This window comes from Megascapheus bottae, chromosome 25 (genome assembly GCF_031878675.1).
Source record: "Megascapheus bottae isolate mThoBot1 chromosome 25, mThoBot2.hap1, whole genome shotgun sequence".
Classification (NCBI taxonomy): Eukaryota; Metazoa; Chordata; class Mammalia; order Rodentia; family Geomyidae; genus Megascapheus; species Megascapheus bottae.
The window spans coordinates 24,441,776-24,460,088 of NC_143533.1; the positions used below are offsets into that span (position 1 = coordinate 24,441,776).

General features: G+C 50.1%; 1 protein-coding gene across 6 annotated transcripts in view; it reads left to right on the forward strand.

Moving 5' to 3' along the window:
- Meis2 (Meis homeobox 2) overlaps positions 1-18,313 on the forward strand; it is a 378,408-nt gene that overhangs the window by 207,863 nt on the left and 152,232 nt on the right. For 4 of the 6 annotated variants that reach the window (XM_090318635.1, XM_090318634.1, XM_090318636.1 and 1 more), the window contains 6 exons: positions 2,206-2,438; positions 3,619-3,760; positions 4,118-4,168; positions 4,903-4,953; positions 5,676-5,825; positions 15,758-15,872. In XM_090318635.1, coding sequence (XP_090174761.1) covers positions 2,233-2,438; positions 3,619-3,760; positions 4,118-4,168; positions 4,903-4,953; positions 5,676-5,825; positions 15,758-15,872 — 715 coding nt within the window. In that variant the 5' untranslated portion in view covers positions 2,206-2,232. Of the gene's footprint in view, positions 1-1,109; positions 1,282-1,627; positions 1,703-2,205; positions 2,439-3,618; positions 3,761-4,117; positions 4,169-4,902; positions 4,954-5,675; positions 5,826-15,757; positions 15,873-18,313 lie in introns of those variants that run through there. The other 2 variants (XM_090318632.1, XM_090318633.1) reach the window with 2 other exon arrangements.

Here is an 18,313-nt window from a genome sequence, read left to right on the forward strand (position 1 = left end):
GGCGGTGCCGTGCTCCCCGCGGCCCCCTCGTCCCCGCCGCGCGCGCGTGCGTCCTCCTCGCCTCCCCTCCCTCTCCCCGGCTCCGGGCCCCCGCGCGCGGCGCCCCAGCCCTCTCCCCCTCCCCCGCGCTCCCTCCTCTTCCTCCCCGCCCGCCCTCCCGCCGCCATCCCCGCGGAGGAGAGGCTCGCTGATTTGCTCGGCCGCGCGGCCCCAGCCCCCCCCCCGCCCCGCGCCCGCCCCCAGCCGGCCGGCCCGGCGCTCCCGCGGCACATCAGAGGCAGGCTGGCCCGCGCCCGCGCCCCGCGCCCGGGATGCGTCTCCGCCGTCCGCCGGGCCGCGGCCGCCACGACTTCCGGGTTCCGTCATTTCGCTCTCCCGCCGCCGACCCGCGCCGCCCGGCCCCGGCTCGTCCATAAGCTCGGCGGCCGCCAACCTGCCAACACCTACGGACGCGCGCTCGGCGCCGCGGGAGAGGCGCGGAGGGAGGCGGCGGAGGCGCCCGTCCGCCGGCGCGGCCGAGCCGGTCCAGTTTTCGCCAACTATCCCATTTTTTTCCTGATTTTTTCCGTCCCCGCTCTCTTTGAACAATACTTTAAAGAGAGAGGATCTTCCCAGAGATTCCGCGGGGGCAAAGCTGGAGCCGGGGGCGGGCGGGCGAGGACGGACGCCGGGAGCAGAAACCCCGCGCGGAGTTTCACTGGAAGAAACCCCCCCCCGGGTCTGCAGGATTCCTCCTCCTCCTCCTCCTCATCCTCCTCAGCCTCCTTCACTCACCACCTTGACATCCCGCGCTCTGATTGACAGCTGGAGTGGCAAAAAGCCATGAAGCGCGACAGTTCGGCTACATGTGGGCTGCTGGCGGGCCGCGCCTAACCTCCCGTGCACGGGCTTGACGTGGTTTTTTTTTTTTTCCTTTTTCTTCTTTTTCTTTTTTTTTTTTTTCCCAACTGAGAGGAAGAGAAGAGAAAGAGGGGGAAAGGAGGACCGAAGAGGAGGAGGAGGGGAGGGGGAGGAGGTGGCTGGAGGAGGAGGAGGAGGTGGAGGAGGAGGAGGAAGAAGAAGAGGAAAAAAAGAAAAAGAAGAAATAGCAGGGGGGGGCTTCGTCTTCTTGCCCGGGGTTTTTACCCCCCTAAAAATAACGTATTGGAGAATTGGCAGAAGTCTCCTTGGTTTGGGGGGAAAAAGGAATCTGCAGCCCAGATCACTTTCTTATCCGGACGGGGATATTAAATATACGACACATCCCGGAGTTTATTGGAGCGCAGACTGATGGCGCAAAGGGTAGGTTTCCATCTCCGGCACTTACCCAGATATAAGCGCCCTCCTCCGAGGCCCGCCGCCCGCGCCCGCCGCGCCCGGCGCCGCCGCCGCCGCTCCGCCGGATGATGGCGGCCAGCGCGTGGAGAAAATAGCCAAATTCTCCCTCGGCTTCTTCCCCCCCTTGCCGCTGCGTGTGAGCGAGTGTGTGTGCGTGCGTGTGTGCGTGTCTGGGAGCGCGTGTTCCGGGCGGAGCGGGCGGCGAGGAGCGGCGTGCGCGCGTGCAATTGTTACCCGCCGCCGCCGGCCCCGGCTCGCACCCGCGCGGCCCGGTCCTCCGCTCCGCTCCGCTCCGCTCCTCTTCGCCGCCTCCGCCGCCGCCCCGCCGCCGCCGGCGCCTCCGGGACGGGCCGGCCGCGGAGCCCGCCGCCCGACCATGTTCCTGGTAACTTTCACGCCGTCCCTCCCGCGCCGCGCCGGCGGCCGCCACTCCCCGGCTCCCCCGTCCTCTTTCGCTTGGCCTCGTGATTTACGGGGTCTTCCGCGGGGGGCCTCGGGGGCCGCGGCTTCTCCTCCCCCGGAGCGGAGCCGGCCTCCGCGCCCCGGGCCCCGCCGCGCCCCGCTCCCCGGCCCCGGATCCCCGATCCCGGGTCCCCGCCGCGCCCTCCTCGGGAGCCGCCCGCACTCTCGCCCGCTGGGCTGGCGGAGACGCCCGGCCCCGCCGCCGATCGGGGTTGTGGGGTTGGCGCGTTCAACTTGGGCCCGGTACTTTTTCTCCGTTCTGACTTGGTTTTTATTTTTTTTTTCTTTTTTTCCCCTCCTTCTCTGTCTCCGTCTCCCTTCGTCCTCTTCCTCCTCCTCCTCCCCTCCGCCGTCCTCCGCTCCCCCACTCCTCCCCGGCTGATGCGCCCCTGCCCCCGCTCCCGCACGGCTGGGGCGGGCTGACAGTACGATGAGCTGCCCCACTACGGCGGAATGGACGGAGTAGGGGTTCCCGCGTCCATGTACGGAGACCCCCACGCGCCGCGGCCGATCCCCCCGGTTCACCACCTGAACCACGGGCCGCCGCTCCACGCCACGCAGCACTACGGCGCGCACGCCCCGCACCCCAATGTCATGCCGGCCAGCATGGGCTCCGCTGTCAACGACGCCCTGAAGCGGGACAAGGACGCGATCTACGGGTAAACCGACCCCCAGACCCCGCTTTCGGCGTGAGTGAGTGCGGCTGTGGGGGGGCGGGGAGGCCGACTCCGCGGGGCCCGGCCCGGCGAGGCCGGCGGGGACCCGGCTCCTCCGCCTCCTCCGCCTCCCGAGGCCCGGAGGGCGGCGAGGCCGCGCCTCCACGCCGCGCCCGCCCGCCTGCCTGCCCGCCGGCCGAGGCCCGGGCGCCGGGAGCCGGGAGCCGGGCGCCGGGCGGGCCTGCTCCCGAAGCGCAGGAGTCCCTGCCGACCTCGCCGAGGCCTGGGCCGGGGGAAAGTTTCCTGCGGCTCGGGAGCAACTTGGCGTTTCTTTTTCTTTCCCCTTCCGCCCCCTGCCGCTTCCCACTGAGGGCCCGGGAGTCTCCGGGCCGCTCGCGCGGGGCCCGGGCCGCTCCTCCCGGCCGGGAAATCCCAGCCGCCAGCTCCCCGATTCTGTGGAAGCGGCGCGGGCCCTCGGCGCTCGGCGGGGCGGGAGGGAGCCCGGCCGGGCTGCGACCCGCGGGGGGAGCCCCGCGCCCGGGACCCCGCGCCCCGAGCCCGGCCGCGCCGCCCCGGGAACACAAAGGGCGCCCGGGCGCGCACGCCCTCGAGTTTCCAAAGCCGGTTTGTTTATTTTGTCTACGGCCGAGCTGGGGAGCGCGGGCCGGGTTGGCGGCGTCGTGCGTTCCCGGGGTCCGCGCCCCGAGCCCGGGCTGGCCGGCGCGGCTGGTCGGCGGCGAGGGCGAGGGCTTAGGAAATGTCAGCCCCGGGGTCGAGGCCGGGGCCCCCGCCGGCGGGGAGGAGCGGGGGAGCTCGCGGACGGCGACAGCCCCGGCTCCGCAGCGCTTCTCAGGAAGGAGGTCGGGCCGGGCCTCGCCGCGGAGCGTGGCGGAGCCGCAGCCGCCCGCCGCGGACGGGGCCCCGGGAGGGCTGCGGGGCCGGGCCGGGGCCGGGGCCGGGCCGGGGCCGGGGCCGGGCCGGGGCCGGGGCCGGGCGAGGCGAGCCGGCCGGCGGGGTTTCCTTTCTGTTCGCGGCCCGGCTCGGCCGGCGGAGGACGGGGCGCAGAGCGCGGCGCGTGCCTGCGGTAGGAGAGGCTCGGCGCCCTCCAGACTTGTTGATTACAGTCTCGCTCCTTCCCTCTGCACCCGCCCTGTGTGTGTCTCTGCGTGCCGCTGCCCTTTAGGCACCCGTTGTTTCCTCTGTTAGCTCTGGTCTTTGAGAAGTGCGAGCTGGCGACCTGCACGCCCCGGGAACCTGGCGTGGCCGGCGGGGACGTCTGCTCCTCCGACTCCTTCAACGAGGACATCGCCGTCTTCGCCAAGCAGGTCCAGCCTTCCCGGCCCGCCCCCGCCCCCCCCCGGCCCCGCGCCCCGCGCCCCGCGCCCCGGCCCCGCGCCCCGGCCCGCGGGCAGCGGAGAGGACCGCGGGTGTTTGTTTTCCCCCCCAGCCAGGAATCCCGGGGCTCGACCCTCCCATTAACGTTGACCTGCCCCTAATCTGGGGCTTGGCCTTTTCCCCCGCCTGCGGCGACGGGCCCGGGGCGGGCGGGCGTCCGGGAGCCCCCGCCGGCCCCGCGCGCCCCCCGCGCGGCCTCCCCGCGCCGCGGCGCCCCTCGGGCCCGGGCCGGGCGGCGGGCGGGCGGGCGGGGAGGGATTCACACCGCCTCTGCCCGCTCCCCGCAGGTCCGCGCCGAGAAGCCGCTCTTCTCCTCAAACCCGGAGCTGGACAATTTGGTAAGGCCGCCCGCGGGCTCCGGGGCCGGCGCCCGGTTCGGGAGGGAGCCGCCGAGGCCGCGCCGGGGCTGGGCGGGCGGGGCGCCGGGCGCGGGGTGGGGGCGGCCCGCGCCGGCCACTTGGAGGTGCGATTCTTTTGCTAATTTGCCCCATTTCAATATTAAAAGTACTTAAACCCAGGCTGGAGAGCCGCGGCTCACCCTCCTTCGGGGAGCGCGGGCGCAGCCGGATCCGGGTTTAAGAGGGTTGGGCTCGGTTTTGTGTGGTGGTGGTGGTGGTGGTGGTGGTGGTGGTGGTGGTGGTGGTGGTGGTGGTTTTTTCCTGTTCAGAGAAGTGAGTTTGAAAATTATTTCTTTAGTATCTTTACTTTGAAAAAAAAGTTTGGCCTGAGGGCAGATGGGGTGTGCGTGTGTGTGTGTGTGTGTGTGTAAGTAAGTGTAAGAGGGAGAGAGAAAGAGAGAGTCAGAAGGCTTGGGCAGAGAAAGAAGGCCCTGGGACAAACTGCCCGGTGGACACCAGGCAGAAGGGACACGGGCACTGAGGTTCACTCAGATTCCCACCCCAGGCCAGCAGGCAGAGGTGATCCGTCATGACTTCCAAGTATTTCTTGGCGTGTGGGTTTTACAGGGTTACCTGCTGGCCTCTCCTCCCCAGCCCCGTTCCTTCAGCAGCCCCTGCTCAGGGCCTGAAGAGTCACAGAACCCTGACTCCACCTTCTTAAACTTTACTTTCAGATGATACAAGCAATACAAGTGCTAAGGTTTCATCTTCTGGAGTTAGAAAAGGTAAGAGATCACACCTGGGTTTTGATTTGACTGCAGTGGATTTGAGGTTTTCAACATACCTTCAATATTGGGGACTGCACATTTAAAAATGTTTTTTTTTGAGGGTGGTACTGCCTTTCTCTAAATTGTCCCCCAGCCCAGGGGTTCAGAGGAGGCCTGAGTTTGCACAGTCAAGGCCTTTAAAAAATACTCCCTCCACCCCTTCCTGCCGGAGTCACTCAGGATTATTTTGAAAGGCAGCAAACCATTTGTGCTGCTGGTGGCTCGGGTGTGCTGTCTCAGTCTTCTGAGCCCGCTCTGGCCTGGCCGCCTCGGGGAGCTTCCTGGCCAGTGCAGTGTCTCGTCCCCAGCACCCTACCCAGCTCATAGCTCCAACTGCAAACAGACCAGACTCGGAGCTCACTGCACCCCAAGGTCTCTGTCCACACTCGCAGAGTTCTAATGTTTTGAAGTTATTATCAAGTCGGGTCTTCCTCTCTGGTTTCCCAGTTATTTCCACCGATTTCTTTCATTATTGTAACTTGTTGCTGGGGAAGTCTCTGGAGAATAATATCTGCTGCAACAATTACTCTATTGTTTCCTTGACTTCAACTATTACACCCCCTAATTAGAGTCCGTGTGGAAGACAGAACATGGTTGCTCTTTCCAAATGTCACAGTGCAACCTGATATTTTTCCTCTTTAAAAACGAAACAAACAACAACATGAGCCGAACCCTCCTAGGTGCATGAACTGTGTGATAACTTCTGCCACCGGTACATTAGCTGTTTGAAGGGGAAAATGCCCATCGACCTCGTCATTGATGAAAGAGATGGCAGCTCCAAGTCAGACCATGAAGAACTTTCAGGCTCCTCCACAAATCTTGCTGACCATGTAAGTCTGAAAGTCTTTGGCATTCTTGAAAGGCTATTGGGCAGAGAGCATTTTCTTAACGCTTAACTTTTAGTTCCATGGACTTCGTTTTCTTTGAAAATGGTTTGCTGTCCTTTGGAGTCTTTCTCTCCTTTTCTCTCTCTACCTCTGCCCATACTCTTTGTTTTCTTTTCCCCAGCCTTGGGCACTGCTTTATTTTAAGAGCTGAAAAACCCAAGGAGTTGATAGGGTGATTTGATTTGTGCTCTTAATGTGTAAAGTTTCCTGGATTTGCTGACTTGGGTGTTAGCACGTTCTCTCTTTGATAGGGTGACTGTTGTCTTTTTGGGTTTCTCATTCCGTGTAATCTGTGCAGCCGGATAGAAAGAGGCGAGAGGGTTAGCTGGACGGGTTGGGGGAGGGGGGTGGAGAATGAACTCGGGGAGAGAATAGGGAGAGAGTTGATTTCCCAGTCTCTCTCAGAGATGACAATCCTGAGAATTATTGGCAATCTCGCACCGCATTAGAAATAAAAGGAGTGAATGAACATATTACAGGGCTGTTGCTCTGTAAGAAACTTATTGTCAGAATATGGACTTATTGCCAAGTGCCCGAAGCATCTTCCTAATAAAAGACAGTAACCTTGATGAACCAATTATTAACAATGTATTACAGGAAGCTGAAGGGAATTTTGATTGAGTAACCATCGGTTAGTGGTTGAATTTTAACACTTTACAGAGTATATAGGAAGGACTGACTGACGGTGTGCGTGCGTGTGTGTGTGTGTGTGTGTGTGTGTGTGTGTGTGTGTGCGCGGGAGCCCACCCGCATGTGTGTATGTCAAGCCAGGAAAGGAGATTTCTTATAGTCTCTGTTTTTAATCCTATTTTGGAACTGATCTAGTGAGTCTGCTGGGGGAATAAACATATGTAGTGAGTGAAAATTTGAAGAGAGAAGGAAGATTGCAGCTGGTAGGACGCAGGAGGAATGGTGTGTGTGTGTAGATTTAGAGGTGGCTGTGAGGAACCTAAAGCCTAAGCCCGGGGGTGAAGGACCGGGCATGTTCTACATTCATTTGAACTCACAACCCAAAGTGCTGTAGACAGGCTACGTAGTCTGAATAAATTAGTGGTTGAAATATTAATTTGGCACCCTATGTAAATTAGACAGGCATTGCGGTCATCTGTAGCCCTCTTTCAAATCCTGAGTGTCAAAGGGGTTCTGAAAAGATGCAGCCCTAGATTTTAAAAATGAACCGTTGCTCTATTTGAGAAATGAGCCTAAGAACAAAAGTCATTAAGAAAATATAGAGCAAAGACTTTTCCTGAACGTTTAGTTTTGAGGCAGAATAAATGGTATAGTGTTCAGAGGCTCGTCTGGGTCTCTTCTGGTTACTGAATGTATTAGACGAAGCGGGCGCCTTACCTACCACGTGGGTGCTTGTGGTCCCTGCGTCATGATACTGCCTTGGAAATATTTATTTTTGTTGTTCATTATTTGTTTCTTTTCAGAGCTTGCTATCTGCAGGTTCACATTTATTTACATCATTGGAGGAAATGGGAAGGTTGGATTTACATAGTGTGGTAGAAGGAGAGAGGTTTACAGTTCTGGCCTCTCTCTCCCTCCCTCACCCTCTCTCTCCCCCTCCCCCCTCCTCCCCCCTCACTCCTTCTTCCCCCTCTCCTCCTCTCCCCCCTCACTCCCTCTCTCCCTCTGTTCCTCTCTCCCTCTCTCTCCCTCCCTCCCTCTCTCCCCCTTCTCCCCCTTTCTTCTTCTCCCGCTTCCTACCCTCCCTCCCCCTCTCCCCATCTTTCTATCTGTCTGTCTTTCTTTTTCCCCCTTCCATTTCTTGGGGGTCTCCAGGCTTTCCTCCTGGTATTTTTTTCCCGGCACTTGGTTTTCTTGAAGAGTTTCTTGCCAGCTCTTTTTCCAGTGGATATATGTGTGGGGCTAGAACATGTTGCTGTTTATGGGGGAGAGATAAGGTGAGCTAGGCTCTTTAGGGCATTGGCTGACAAACAATGCCAATTTGTGGAACTATTGTAATATTTAGATAGAGACTCAAAGAAGTTGTACTTAAGGGAACAATGCTTTAATAATTTAACAATCATAATCTTTGGGTAAAAGAGTCAACTGTATCACTCGTTGCTCCCCTCTCAAGCCCCCAGTCAATTGAACATGACAACTGATTTATTTGGAACCCACAAGGGCTTACCACCTCATTGGGTGTCATAATTTAAAGCCTCTTATATCCTAGAGATCTGAACTATAACATTTTCTACTTTCACCCCCTGCTATTTGTTTTGAAATGAAGCAGTGATTTGTTCCACCACTGCACTGAGCTTTGCCTCTGACTGGAGTTTTATGTAGGTGGAAGGAGAGCATCTTGGAGGGTTTTCACAGGTTTTGATTCTTGGGTCTGCATTCATTTGCAGGCCTGACACCTGGAGCCCTGCGGGGGGCCCCTTTGGCACACTTCAAGCCCTTTCCCACAACCTCATGCTCCCTTTAGCCCCCCGCCATAAAAAGCACCCCCCCTCCACTGGTACCTGAAGAGATGGAGCAGGGCATTTTCACATGTAAATGTGTCCAATTTGAATCTTCAGGTTTATTTTTTCATTTGCTTTGATATGCATATTTAATGCATTGCCCCAGGCTGGATCTCATTTGGGGATGCGGGGCCACTTGAGAAGGACCTGGACAGCCTGTTGTTTCTCTGTTTTATCTACTGGTCCACTGTTCTGATCTACTGAGCTTCCTCCTGGTTTTATTTGCACATGAAATGCTGAGAGCATTTCAACTTACTGGCTATGAATAATGACAGCTAAAAAAAGAACTGTACTTTAATTTGTGGTGCACCCAGGTTTCTCTTGTGGACGTGACAGTTTTGTGACAGCTGTTTGACACCCCCCAAACATTTACACCTCTATCCTTACTAAGTGGTATCAAACTACCTTGTGTGTGTTTGGGGAAGTGGGAGGGGGCGAGGAGAAAAAGGAAAAAAAAAATGAGTGTGTTATTTGGTGAGCTGGGGAGTGAAGCAGAAACACCAAAGGCAACATACTAATGGCTAAAATGCTTTTCAATTTTATTATTAAAGAATTTAAAAATATAAACAGGTAAAAGTAGCAGATAGAACTATCTCACAGCAAGTAGTATTGGCAGACTTTTGAGAATGAATTTTTGTTAACTATTCCTTGACAAATCATGCTTATTTTATATTCTATGTCATATAAATATTCTGCTATACCACAGAAGTATTAGAGAAAAACCAGCAGTACAGTCTTTTCTTCTTTCTTTATATTTAGTAATATGAGATTTGGGCATTTATTAATTAGCACATGTGATGTACAGAATAAGCAGTAGTCTAAAATTAAATAGAAAACAAAATGTGCAACATTGTCATCTATTTTGTGTTCAGTAAAGCACTTATAAACATTCACGATGAATGTTTATAGATTTCATATTATAATATATTTCACCTTATGCTTCTAAACTATCATGTAAAATAATGATTATGGTAGGAAATGATATTACAGTATTCTTAGGAATACTATAGAGAAAAATATATGTGATTCTCAAAGGAAGCAAGCAAGTCTGTTTTCCAACTGCAGTTAATGTTGAGTTTCCCAGACATTCAAATTTATCATGATTAAAATAAATATGCCAGGAATGCAATTTTTAAAAAGTTTCATGCTTTTCCTGGTTTGCAGTATTTTTGTAAAATCAGTAAAAGAGACACATGAATTTTACAACATTTTTAGGTCAAGTCTGTAGATCTAGTGCAAATGGAATTTATCTTTGTAGTTATGGTGAAGATTTATCTTTAGATAAGGTTAAGATGCATGATCTAATGTAGTCCATAAGCTAAGCTTTCTTTGTGTGAAGTGTTTACAGTTATTAGTCATAAAAAAACTGCATTTTGGTTTCTTTTGAATAATTAGAGGAAAGAAAATATAATGCCTGTGAATGTGTCAAGTACTTTAAAATTGACTGGCTTTAGTAATACCAGTAATAGGAAAAGAAATAGTTTTCATTTCTGTGCCGTACGTAGTTGATGTGAGGCTGCGTTTCTGTGTTCTGCTTCGTCTGTGAATATGTCAGTTGGTTCATGTCTGTACAACTTTTAAGGAATCGGTTAGGTCAGGGGTAGAATCTCCAGGGTCTTGCTCTTGACAGAGATAATTCTGTTACTACCTGAAAAATTAGAAGGGAGTGACACTGAGAAGTTCACATTTAAGTTGCTAGTCTATTGGAGATCAAGAGAGAAATAAGATTTGATAGTAATATTAATGAAATGAACGATTAATTTCATGTGCTAGAGTCTTAGGTTGTTGTGTCAGATTAGATGTTATGATGTGCTGTTTTCCAGAGCCTCTGGGGATCAGTCCCATAAAGCTCTGCCTGCCACTCAAGGACACAAGCTGGGGCTGGGGGTTTCCACCTTTACTGTTGCTGCTGAACTGCTGGCGGTTGGTCACTTTGCTGTTGGTCATTCCTGGACAATATTTGTACTGTGTTTTCAGGGTAACTGTGATGATGCGGTAGACTTGCACGTAGGTACACTTGGCCAGCACATAGATGGGAATCCACTATCAGATTTAAATGGCATTATGGGAAGTCATTTTTTGAATTTGTTTTTACATTTTTTCATATTGAATATTTTATGCAATATCCCACTGCAATCTGAAGCTGGTTTTTTTTTTTTTTCTATGCAGATCCTGGGGCTTGGACTCGGGGCCTGGGTGTGCTGTCTTTAAGATATATTGCTCAAGGCTTCTGTGCTATGACTTGAACCATAGAGCTCTATCACTTGAGCCAGGGCTCCATTTCTGGCTTTTGTTTTGTTGTGTTTTGGATGGTTAATTGGAGATAATAGTCTCATCGATTTTCCTGCTCTGGCTGGCTTTGAACAGAGATCCTCAGATCTCTGCCTGCTGAGTAGCTAGGATTACAGGTGTGAGCCACCAGTGCCTGGCACTATAGGAGGGATTTTATAATGTGTTCTTTCACTAACAACACATTTATAGCTTCTATTCAATGGCAGAATCATTTGCAAAGCGTATTTATAACTGAGATTCGCGCACATATTAATCCCTAAGTTTAACAAAGAGGTGCACCCGCGTGGGAAGCTGTCTGAGCCTTGGCTTATTTACATTTTGAGAAGTTTGTCCAGGTTCTGAAGTCCACACAGATCTCTCGAATTCTTATGCCAGCCTCAGAATAACATTTATTTAAGTAGCACAATAACATTTTTGTAGCCTTGAACATTCCAGAATAGGAGTTTTTAGTCTCATTAGTTTTTTGTTTTCATATGGTTAATTTAGGAGTTAGGCTATCTGGACAGCACATGAAATAAGTTACAGCACTGGTCGTATGTATTGATAGCAATATATTATCCTTTTGTTGTCTAGGTGTATCAAGTCAAATTAACTTGCAAGCTTCTTTTACTGACTAAATTATCTTTCTCTTTGCTGAAACTCTCTACGTATAAGCCCATATCGTGGATTACTTGGATTGTTTCCTACAAGTCATGTATAATCTTTCACTTGAGTTCATATTCTAGAGCAATCTAATGGTTATATTACACGTCACAGAAGTAAGTGGAGATGACTGTAAGGATTGTTTTGTGTAACTTCTTCATGCTAATGAGTAAAGGAAATGAGTCCCAGGAGAAGTGCACTGGCCCCGCGTCCTGGGTCAGTCAGAGAGAGGCATGGCCCAGCCCGCCCTGCACTGCAGCCTGCTGAAAGGCCTCCGCCTGTGGGGTCCCCGGCTGGACTAAAGATTACGTGTTAGTCAAAGCTTGGGTGTGGCGCAATCTTCTGGTTTGTCCTTGAGGCTCAGTACATTTTACTTCCTTGCCTCCCATGTTTTGTGTTCTTTTAGAAACGCTTGACACAGTTTACCCCAGTGACCCAATGGGAAAACCGTGCCATGTGTGGAATCACTTAAAACAAGGCAATACCGCCAGTTTTCCAGGGCTTCCTGAAGTATTCCCTCACCGAAATGCCACCCTGGTTTTGACTATGGCAACGGCACTGTATCTGCAACCTCAACAAAAGAGGTGCATGCAGGATTGAATCCCTCTGTGCACGCTCCTTTTCTCTCTCTCTACTGTGTTTTAGATTTAGCAGAATTCAGTGATGGTGCTAAATCATTTTTTTTTTTTTTAACGCTGGCAGAATGGGATTTCCTTGGGAAAGCTGTGTGTGAATGAGGACCCGAGGAGCGCAGCTGCCCGCTCTCCTGTGGCCCCAGCACGAGTAGCTCTGCCCATATTGCCTCTGCTTTTATATTAATTACAACTTGCATTATCATCTCGGGTCTCTGGTCCAGCAAATAGAAAGAACTGCCCCTGGAGACAGCTTGTTGTGTCTCTTTCCCTCCCATTGTGCTTCACTCCTGTAACTCTTGTTCTTCAGCACAATTACGTCACAGAGAGAATTGTTCCATATTTGACTCCCAATTATGAAAGCCACTGGGAATAGAAGCATGTTATCCTTGTGCCCTGGGGTTTCTCTCGATGCTTGTGCTGAAGAGCAGGACACACGGCGCAGGATGCACACACACGTCTAGAACCTGCACTCCCACACCCGCAGACCACGTCTCTATTTTTTTTACATACGTCATGTGTTTTTACATGATTCTGTATGCCACTTTAGTTTCAGGATTTACTAAACTCCTGAATCTAATTTGGCAGAGATCCAGGCACTTATTCTTGAAGGATGTAAACTTGGAAACGCTCTAGGAAGAAAAAAAAGGAGTAGTGATGCAAACAGATATTCTGACTTGAAAAACCTAGTATTGTGGGTAACGTCCTATGTTGTCCTCGTGGCTTACCTTTTTTTAATGACCAAGAGAGGACCAACTTTTTAAAAATTGAACAGATTCGCAGTGTATCTTTATATAAGATGATGTCACCGTGGACAAGGCAAGGGGCCGTTCCTCAGCCTTGAACCCATTCCTTGTGCTGCCTTTCAAGTTTGATAGCTAGCACGTGAAGCTCCATAATTTGTCCCAGCCTGCAACACAGCACATAATACCTGAGGCATGGTGGCAATTAGGCATGATGCTTTGTCAGAAGAACATTTTGGAGAGATGGAGAGAAGAGGGAAGAGATGGAAGGTGAGAAAATTTGGGGACTAATATAACTTGGAGAAACAACTTACTTTTTTTTGTTGTTGTTTTTTTGCTGGTTGTGGGGATTGAACTCAAGGCTTGGACACTGTCTCTGAGAAGTTTTGTTCAAGGCTAGCGCTCTACCACTGAGCCACAGCGCCACTCCACCACTTACTCTTGAGGTTAATGTTGACACATATGTATCATCTTCCTTTGCAACTTCAATTGTATACTCCGGAGAACAACTGCTAGAGAATAGCATTGAAGGAAATGCACTGGATGATGATTCGATGAATTGACGAGACCTGAGTCTGAAACTTAGCATGGACATGAATGACTGGTAGGGGCAAACCAGTGTTTGAGCAGGAGCCCGGAAGGCCCCTGTATTGCCTAAACAGAAAGACTTGCTATAGCTTCATTTGAACGATTATATAACAGCTATTGGAAGACATTTGCCTTAAAACATAGTTGAGGTGTTAGTGGTTAATTATTGTAATTTTCGCAAGGGGTAAGGAGCTTTTATAGCAGCCGGCTTAATAAAAAGCCTGCCGTGCATAAAATTAACATCACTTGCTGTGTACACTGAAAAGTTTAGCTTAGGTGAATTTACTGCAGTTAATACAAAGTAGGTTCTAGCCTGTGCTGTTAGAGGCCTAAACTCATGCTATTACTTCTCTTTCCTCCTTTTCCTCCTCCTCCCCCCCTCCCCCCTCTCCTCATCCCCCCTTCTTATAATTCTTCTAGCTCTTTATCAGATTACCATTCAGCAAAACAGCTAACAAGAAGAGACTGCAAGGCTGGAAGAGCCTCTGTATTCTGTCGGCCTTTAGCTTGAAACCATTGGAGTGTTTTCTAACTTAGATCAAAAGAGAGCTCATAGAAGTAACAAACAATAGACGATTTGTTTTTTATTTTATTCTACCTAGTTTTATTCTCTAATATACTTGTATACTTCCTCTAGCTTATCTTTCTTTCCTTCCTTCCTTCCTTCCTTCCTTCCTTTCTTTCTTTCTTTTCTTTTTCCTTCCTTCCTTTCTCTCTCTCTCTCTCTTTCTTTCTTTGTCTTTCTGTCTCTTTTCTTTCTGTCTGCCTGCCTTTCTTTCTTTCTTTCTTTCTTTCTTCTTTCTTTCTTTCTTTCTTTCTTTCTTTCTTTCTTTCTTTCTTTCTTTCTTTCTTTCTCTTCTTTCACCAGTCCTGGGCTAGAGCTCAGGCTTGAGCACTGCACTGTCCTTGGTCTTTCTCAAGGCTACAGCTCTACCACTTCAGTCACAGCACCATTTCTCTATGTATGAGGACTCAAACCCAGGTCTTTGTGCATGCACAAGCACTGTACCACTAGGCCAGACTCCCAGGCCCAGCATATCTTCATATGAAGGCTGGATACCTGTGCCTTGTTCACTGTCACTGAATCTCTGCTCAAGGTTTTCCCCTGGAGTCAGTTGCTTACCATCAGCAGCATTTTTGCTATGGATGTTGATGATCTGGAGAACTGTGGACTGTGTCATCGTCCACTGAAAATCCTAAAATAAGAGTATTTAAAAAAAAAAACCTTTTACTCACCTTGGATTCTGGTTTTATTTTGGTAGCATTTATATGTGTGTGTCAGGGATCGCTTTCAGAAGAAGGACTGCTCCCCCCCCCCCCCCCCGATAAACTGTGTGTAATGGTTACTTGGCTGGACTATGTAGATTTGGCCAAGAGGGTTAAGTGTTGTCTGTCTGAGTTGTGTATTAGTTCTCATAAGAAGCACTGGTATATTTGGGGAGGAGACTGACCTTGCTTTACATTTTTGGTGCTCTCTCTGGTGTCCCTATGAATTCTTTTGCCAGTGGACTTCTGTCATGCCGTTGTACCAGGTGGAAAGTATGCAGCTTTGACCTCCAGTCTGCTGTATTTCTTGTGTGGTGCCTGCCAGAGGAAATTCCATGTCTTGCTTCCCTTCAAGGGGTGCTGATAAAGTCCTTCCTGTACATTAGAATTCCTGTTTCCCTTTAAGCAACAGCAGAGTATTGGAATGACCAGGAAAGGGGAGAGGAAACAAGAAAAAGAATACATTCAGCAAAGTATCATGAGCTGTACCATTCATTCTGCTTTGCATGTCCTTGGAAATAAGTAGTTCTCCCAGGAAAAATCACTACTCAGTGATTTAGAACTTCCAAAGTGCTTCAGGGAAAGTCCTAGCTGGCAAGTAGATCACATATCCTTCATTTAAAAATGATTCGTGCAAATTAAGTGGGGATTGATCATTGATTGAGCATTGCTGTCATGATGAATTCGGCATGAGCTGGTTAGAGGAGTAGCTGATGATGTTTTACAGACTGGCACAGGTTCTCTTAGGACTGCCTGTGCATGAACGATGTGAATTCCTGAGCTGGGTTGGTTGCGTGGATGCTAATGTTTTGAAATGTTGAGTATCCTGGACCTATTCTTTGGCTGGGGTGGGGGTGTGTGTGTGTGTGCCTTAATTAAGATACCAGAAGTTTAAAAGATACTTTTAACATTTTCTTATTTAGAAACTGAACTATATTGTGGTCCGCAAGTGTATGTGGTAAAGTCTATATTTCAGTTATGTTTAACAGATGGACATACTGAGTGTGTGTGGGGGGGGTCAGTCAAGTTCTGGAGCTCCATTTTGTACCTGTTACTGACACAACATAGTGTAATGTGGCATGTATATGTGCCTACTTGTGCAGATACTGACGAGTACATGTGCCCACTTGCACAAATACTAATGAGTACACGTTTTTGTCTCCCTTTGCTCCTCTCCTCTTGGCTCCCTGTTTGCGGGGGAATGATAACCGTGGGGACATTCCTTGGTATCCTGGCACCAGAACCCTTCCTCTTGGCGAGATCACGATGATGCAACCTCCACCCACTCAGCGGGCACCCCGGGACCCTCCAGTGGGGGCCACGCTTCCCAGAGTGGAGACAACAGCAGTGAGCAAGGTAATGGTCAGTCATTCCTTTGTGCCCAGTGGCTTGGGTGTGTTGGGTGGGTCGAGTGGAGAAGGACAGGTAAGACCACGTGTCTGCCGTCACTCAGGAAGGCAGTGTTTCTTCTTACTTACTTACTTACTTACGAAAGAAGTCACACTAAGCTGTCTAACTTGTAAGTAGGAAATACAATAATAATTGATCATTTCTGCCAGTTCTTTTATGAATTTGATTACCTTCACTTCACTCTGGTGTTGATAAGTAAATGGAAGTACAAACCTACTTTATTGCTGAAATTCAGTACTTTGTGGACTATGTACTTATAAGGTGAAGCATGAGAGTTCTGTGTTATCAACCAACTCTGCTGTAAAGGACAAAGGATGTGAACATGTGTTCTTAGAGCTGCTGGGGAAATTTTATAGGACGTTACATCCTAGGATGATGGATTTTGAAATTCCTTGGAGATGGTTCCTTTTTCTAATCAGTGGACATGATGGCTTTGTTACCAGTCCTCAAGTGTTGACTAAGCAGAGGGTGGCCAGGGAAGCTGCTGCCCTTGGGAGGAGTGTCCCGTTGAAAGTTTACAGACGTGTGAGGGCACTGCTTCTGTGGCCAAAACGATCATTTAAAGGGAGATGCATTATTGAATGTGGGCCAGGAAAGTGTATAGATTTTACTTTGTAATAGGTTACATTAGGTGGTGTCTGTTCTCATAGGTCCATTTCATCTCTATTACGACGGCGTTTATGGGCACAATGTGTAAGTATTAGACGAGCTTCCACACAGAGGACAGTTTACCAGCTTGCGTAGTCCTTATGTATGCCATTAAAGAAGGGTGGATGGGGGAAGGAGAGTGTCTTTCCTCACAGCTTCTGGCTAGGGATTTTGGGGTTCATAGGCTTCTAGGAGGGACTAGGAAAATGTTCTTTCTAGGATGCCATGTGGTCGAGTTAGACTATAGGTGAGCAAGTTACAGCTAACATAGGGTTGAGAAGTCTGATATGGCAGGCTGTAGAAGAACTTGCTAGTTATATATATATATATATATATATATATATATATATATATATATTTTGCCAGTCCTGGGGCTTGAACTCAGGGCCTGAGCACTGTCCTTAGTCTGTCTCAAGGTTAGCGCTCTACCACTGGAACCACAGCACCATTTCTGGCTTTTTCTTCGTATATAGTACCAAGGAATCAAATCCCGGTCTTCATGCATGCCAGGTAAACACTCTACCACTAGGCCAAACTCCAAGCCTGGTATTTGGATTCTGTATGCTGTTTTTATTGCACCCGTTACAATATATAAAAGAAACACAACACTATAAGAGCACGTGAAGGTAGCATGCGCCTACGTCCTGTGTCGTGGGTACAGTGCACACACTTGTCTGGGGTTCCTGTCACACTGGACTCCTTGTTGTGGTTAAACCCAGAAGGTTTTCTATTGCTCCACCCCCACCCCCCAAACTTCAGGGACAAAGAGGGTGAAATGTATCTATTAATAAAAACAAAACACCCTACACATTGTACAAAAGAGGAGCGAGGAGAGGCAGACTTTCTGGCCTAATGAGGCCATCTTCCAGAGACTTGTGTGTGAGGCTCTCTCTGACCTTTCCCTCGCTCAGGAGCCCCGCTTCATTTTTCACATTCTTGCAATTACGTTAACGCTTCAAGCATTTCTGACTCCAAGTCAGCGAGCAACACCAGGCATAACTCAACACTGTGAGTTTTGCTCCTCTCTGTAGATTCATTAACAGGTCACCAAGGTCCCAACTGAAATTTAAAACTGACGGGTTCTGTTGGGTAGGTTGAGTTATGGCAAAAGAAGCCAGAGAGAAGACGACATGGGACAGACACAGAAGGCTCTGCTCCCAGCCCCAGCCAGCAAGTGTGAATAGTTACCTCAGCAAGCAAAGTGTGAAGTTTCATGTTCCTTAGTTGGGTTTTTTCTTTTTTTTGGGGGGGGGGGGGTAGAGTGCAGTCAGAAAAGTAAAGAGCTGTAAGATTCAAATACTCACAGAAATAATGCACCCAAGGCCTCTAAATGTAGGAGAGCTGTACCCACTTACCCCATGTTGAAGGATTTGATCCCTAACGGATTTTACTCCTTTAATCGTATCTCTGTGGGATTAAAAAATGGACATGGTAGCTTTTCTGCACAGGCACAAGGAAAGTCTGTCTTTTCACCATGCTAAAGCTTGAGAGAAACAATTTAGGATTAGTATGAAGTAAAGAGTGTGGGGGAAATTTCCTACCTGGTTTACCAGATTTTTGGTTAAAACAGATATACAAGAACGCTGTTGGTATTCTCACAGCAGAATAAAATCTGAAGACCAGACTAGGGGGTATTTTGTCATCCTCAAGAATTGTCCGGAGAAGCTTTCAGTAGGAAAGATGAATTATCTGCTGCAGGGCAAAGTCAGCAGAAATATTGACTGAAATCATGTATGCTT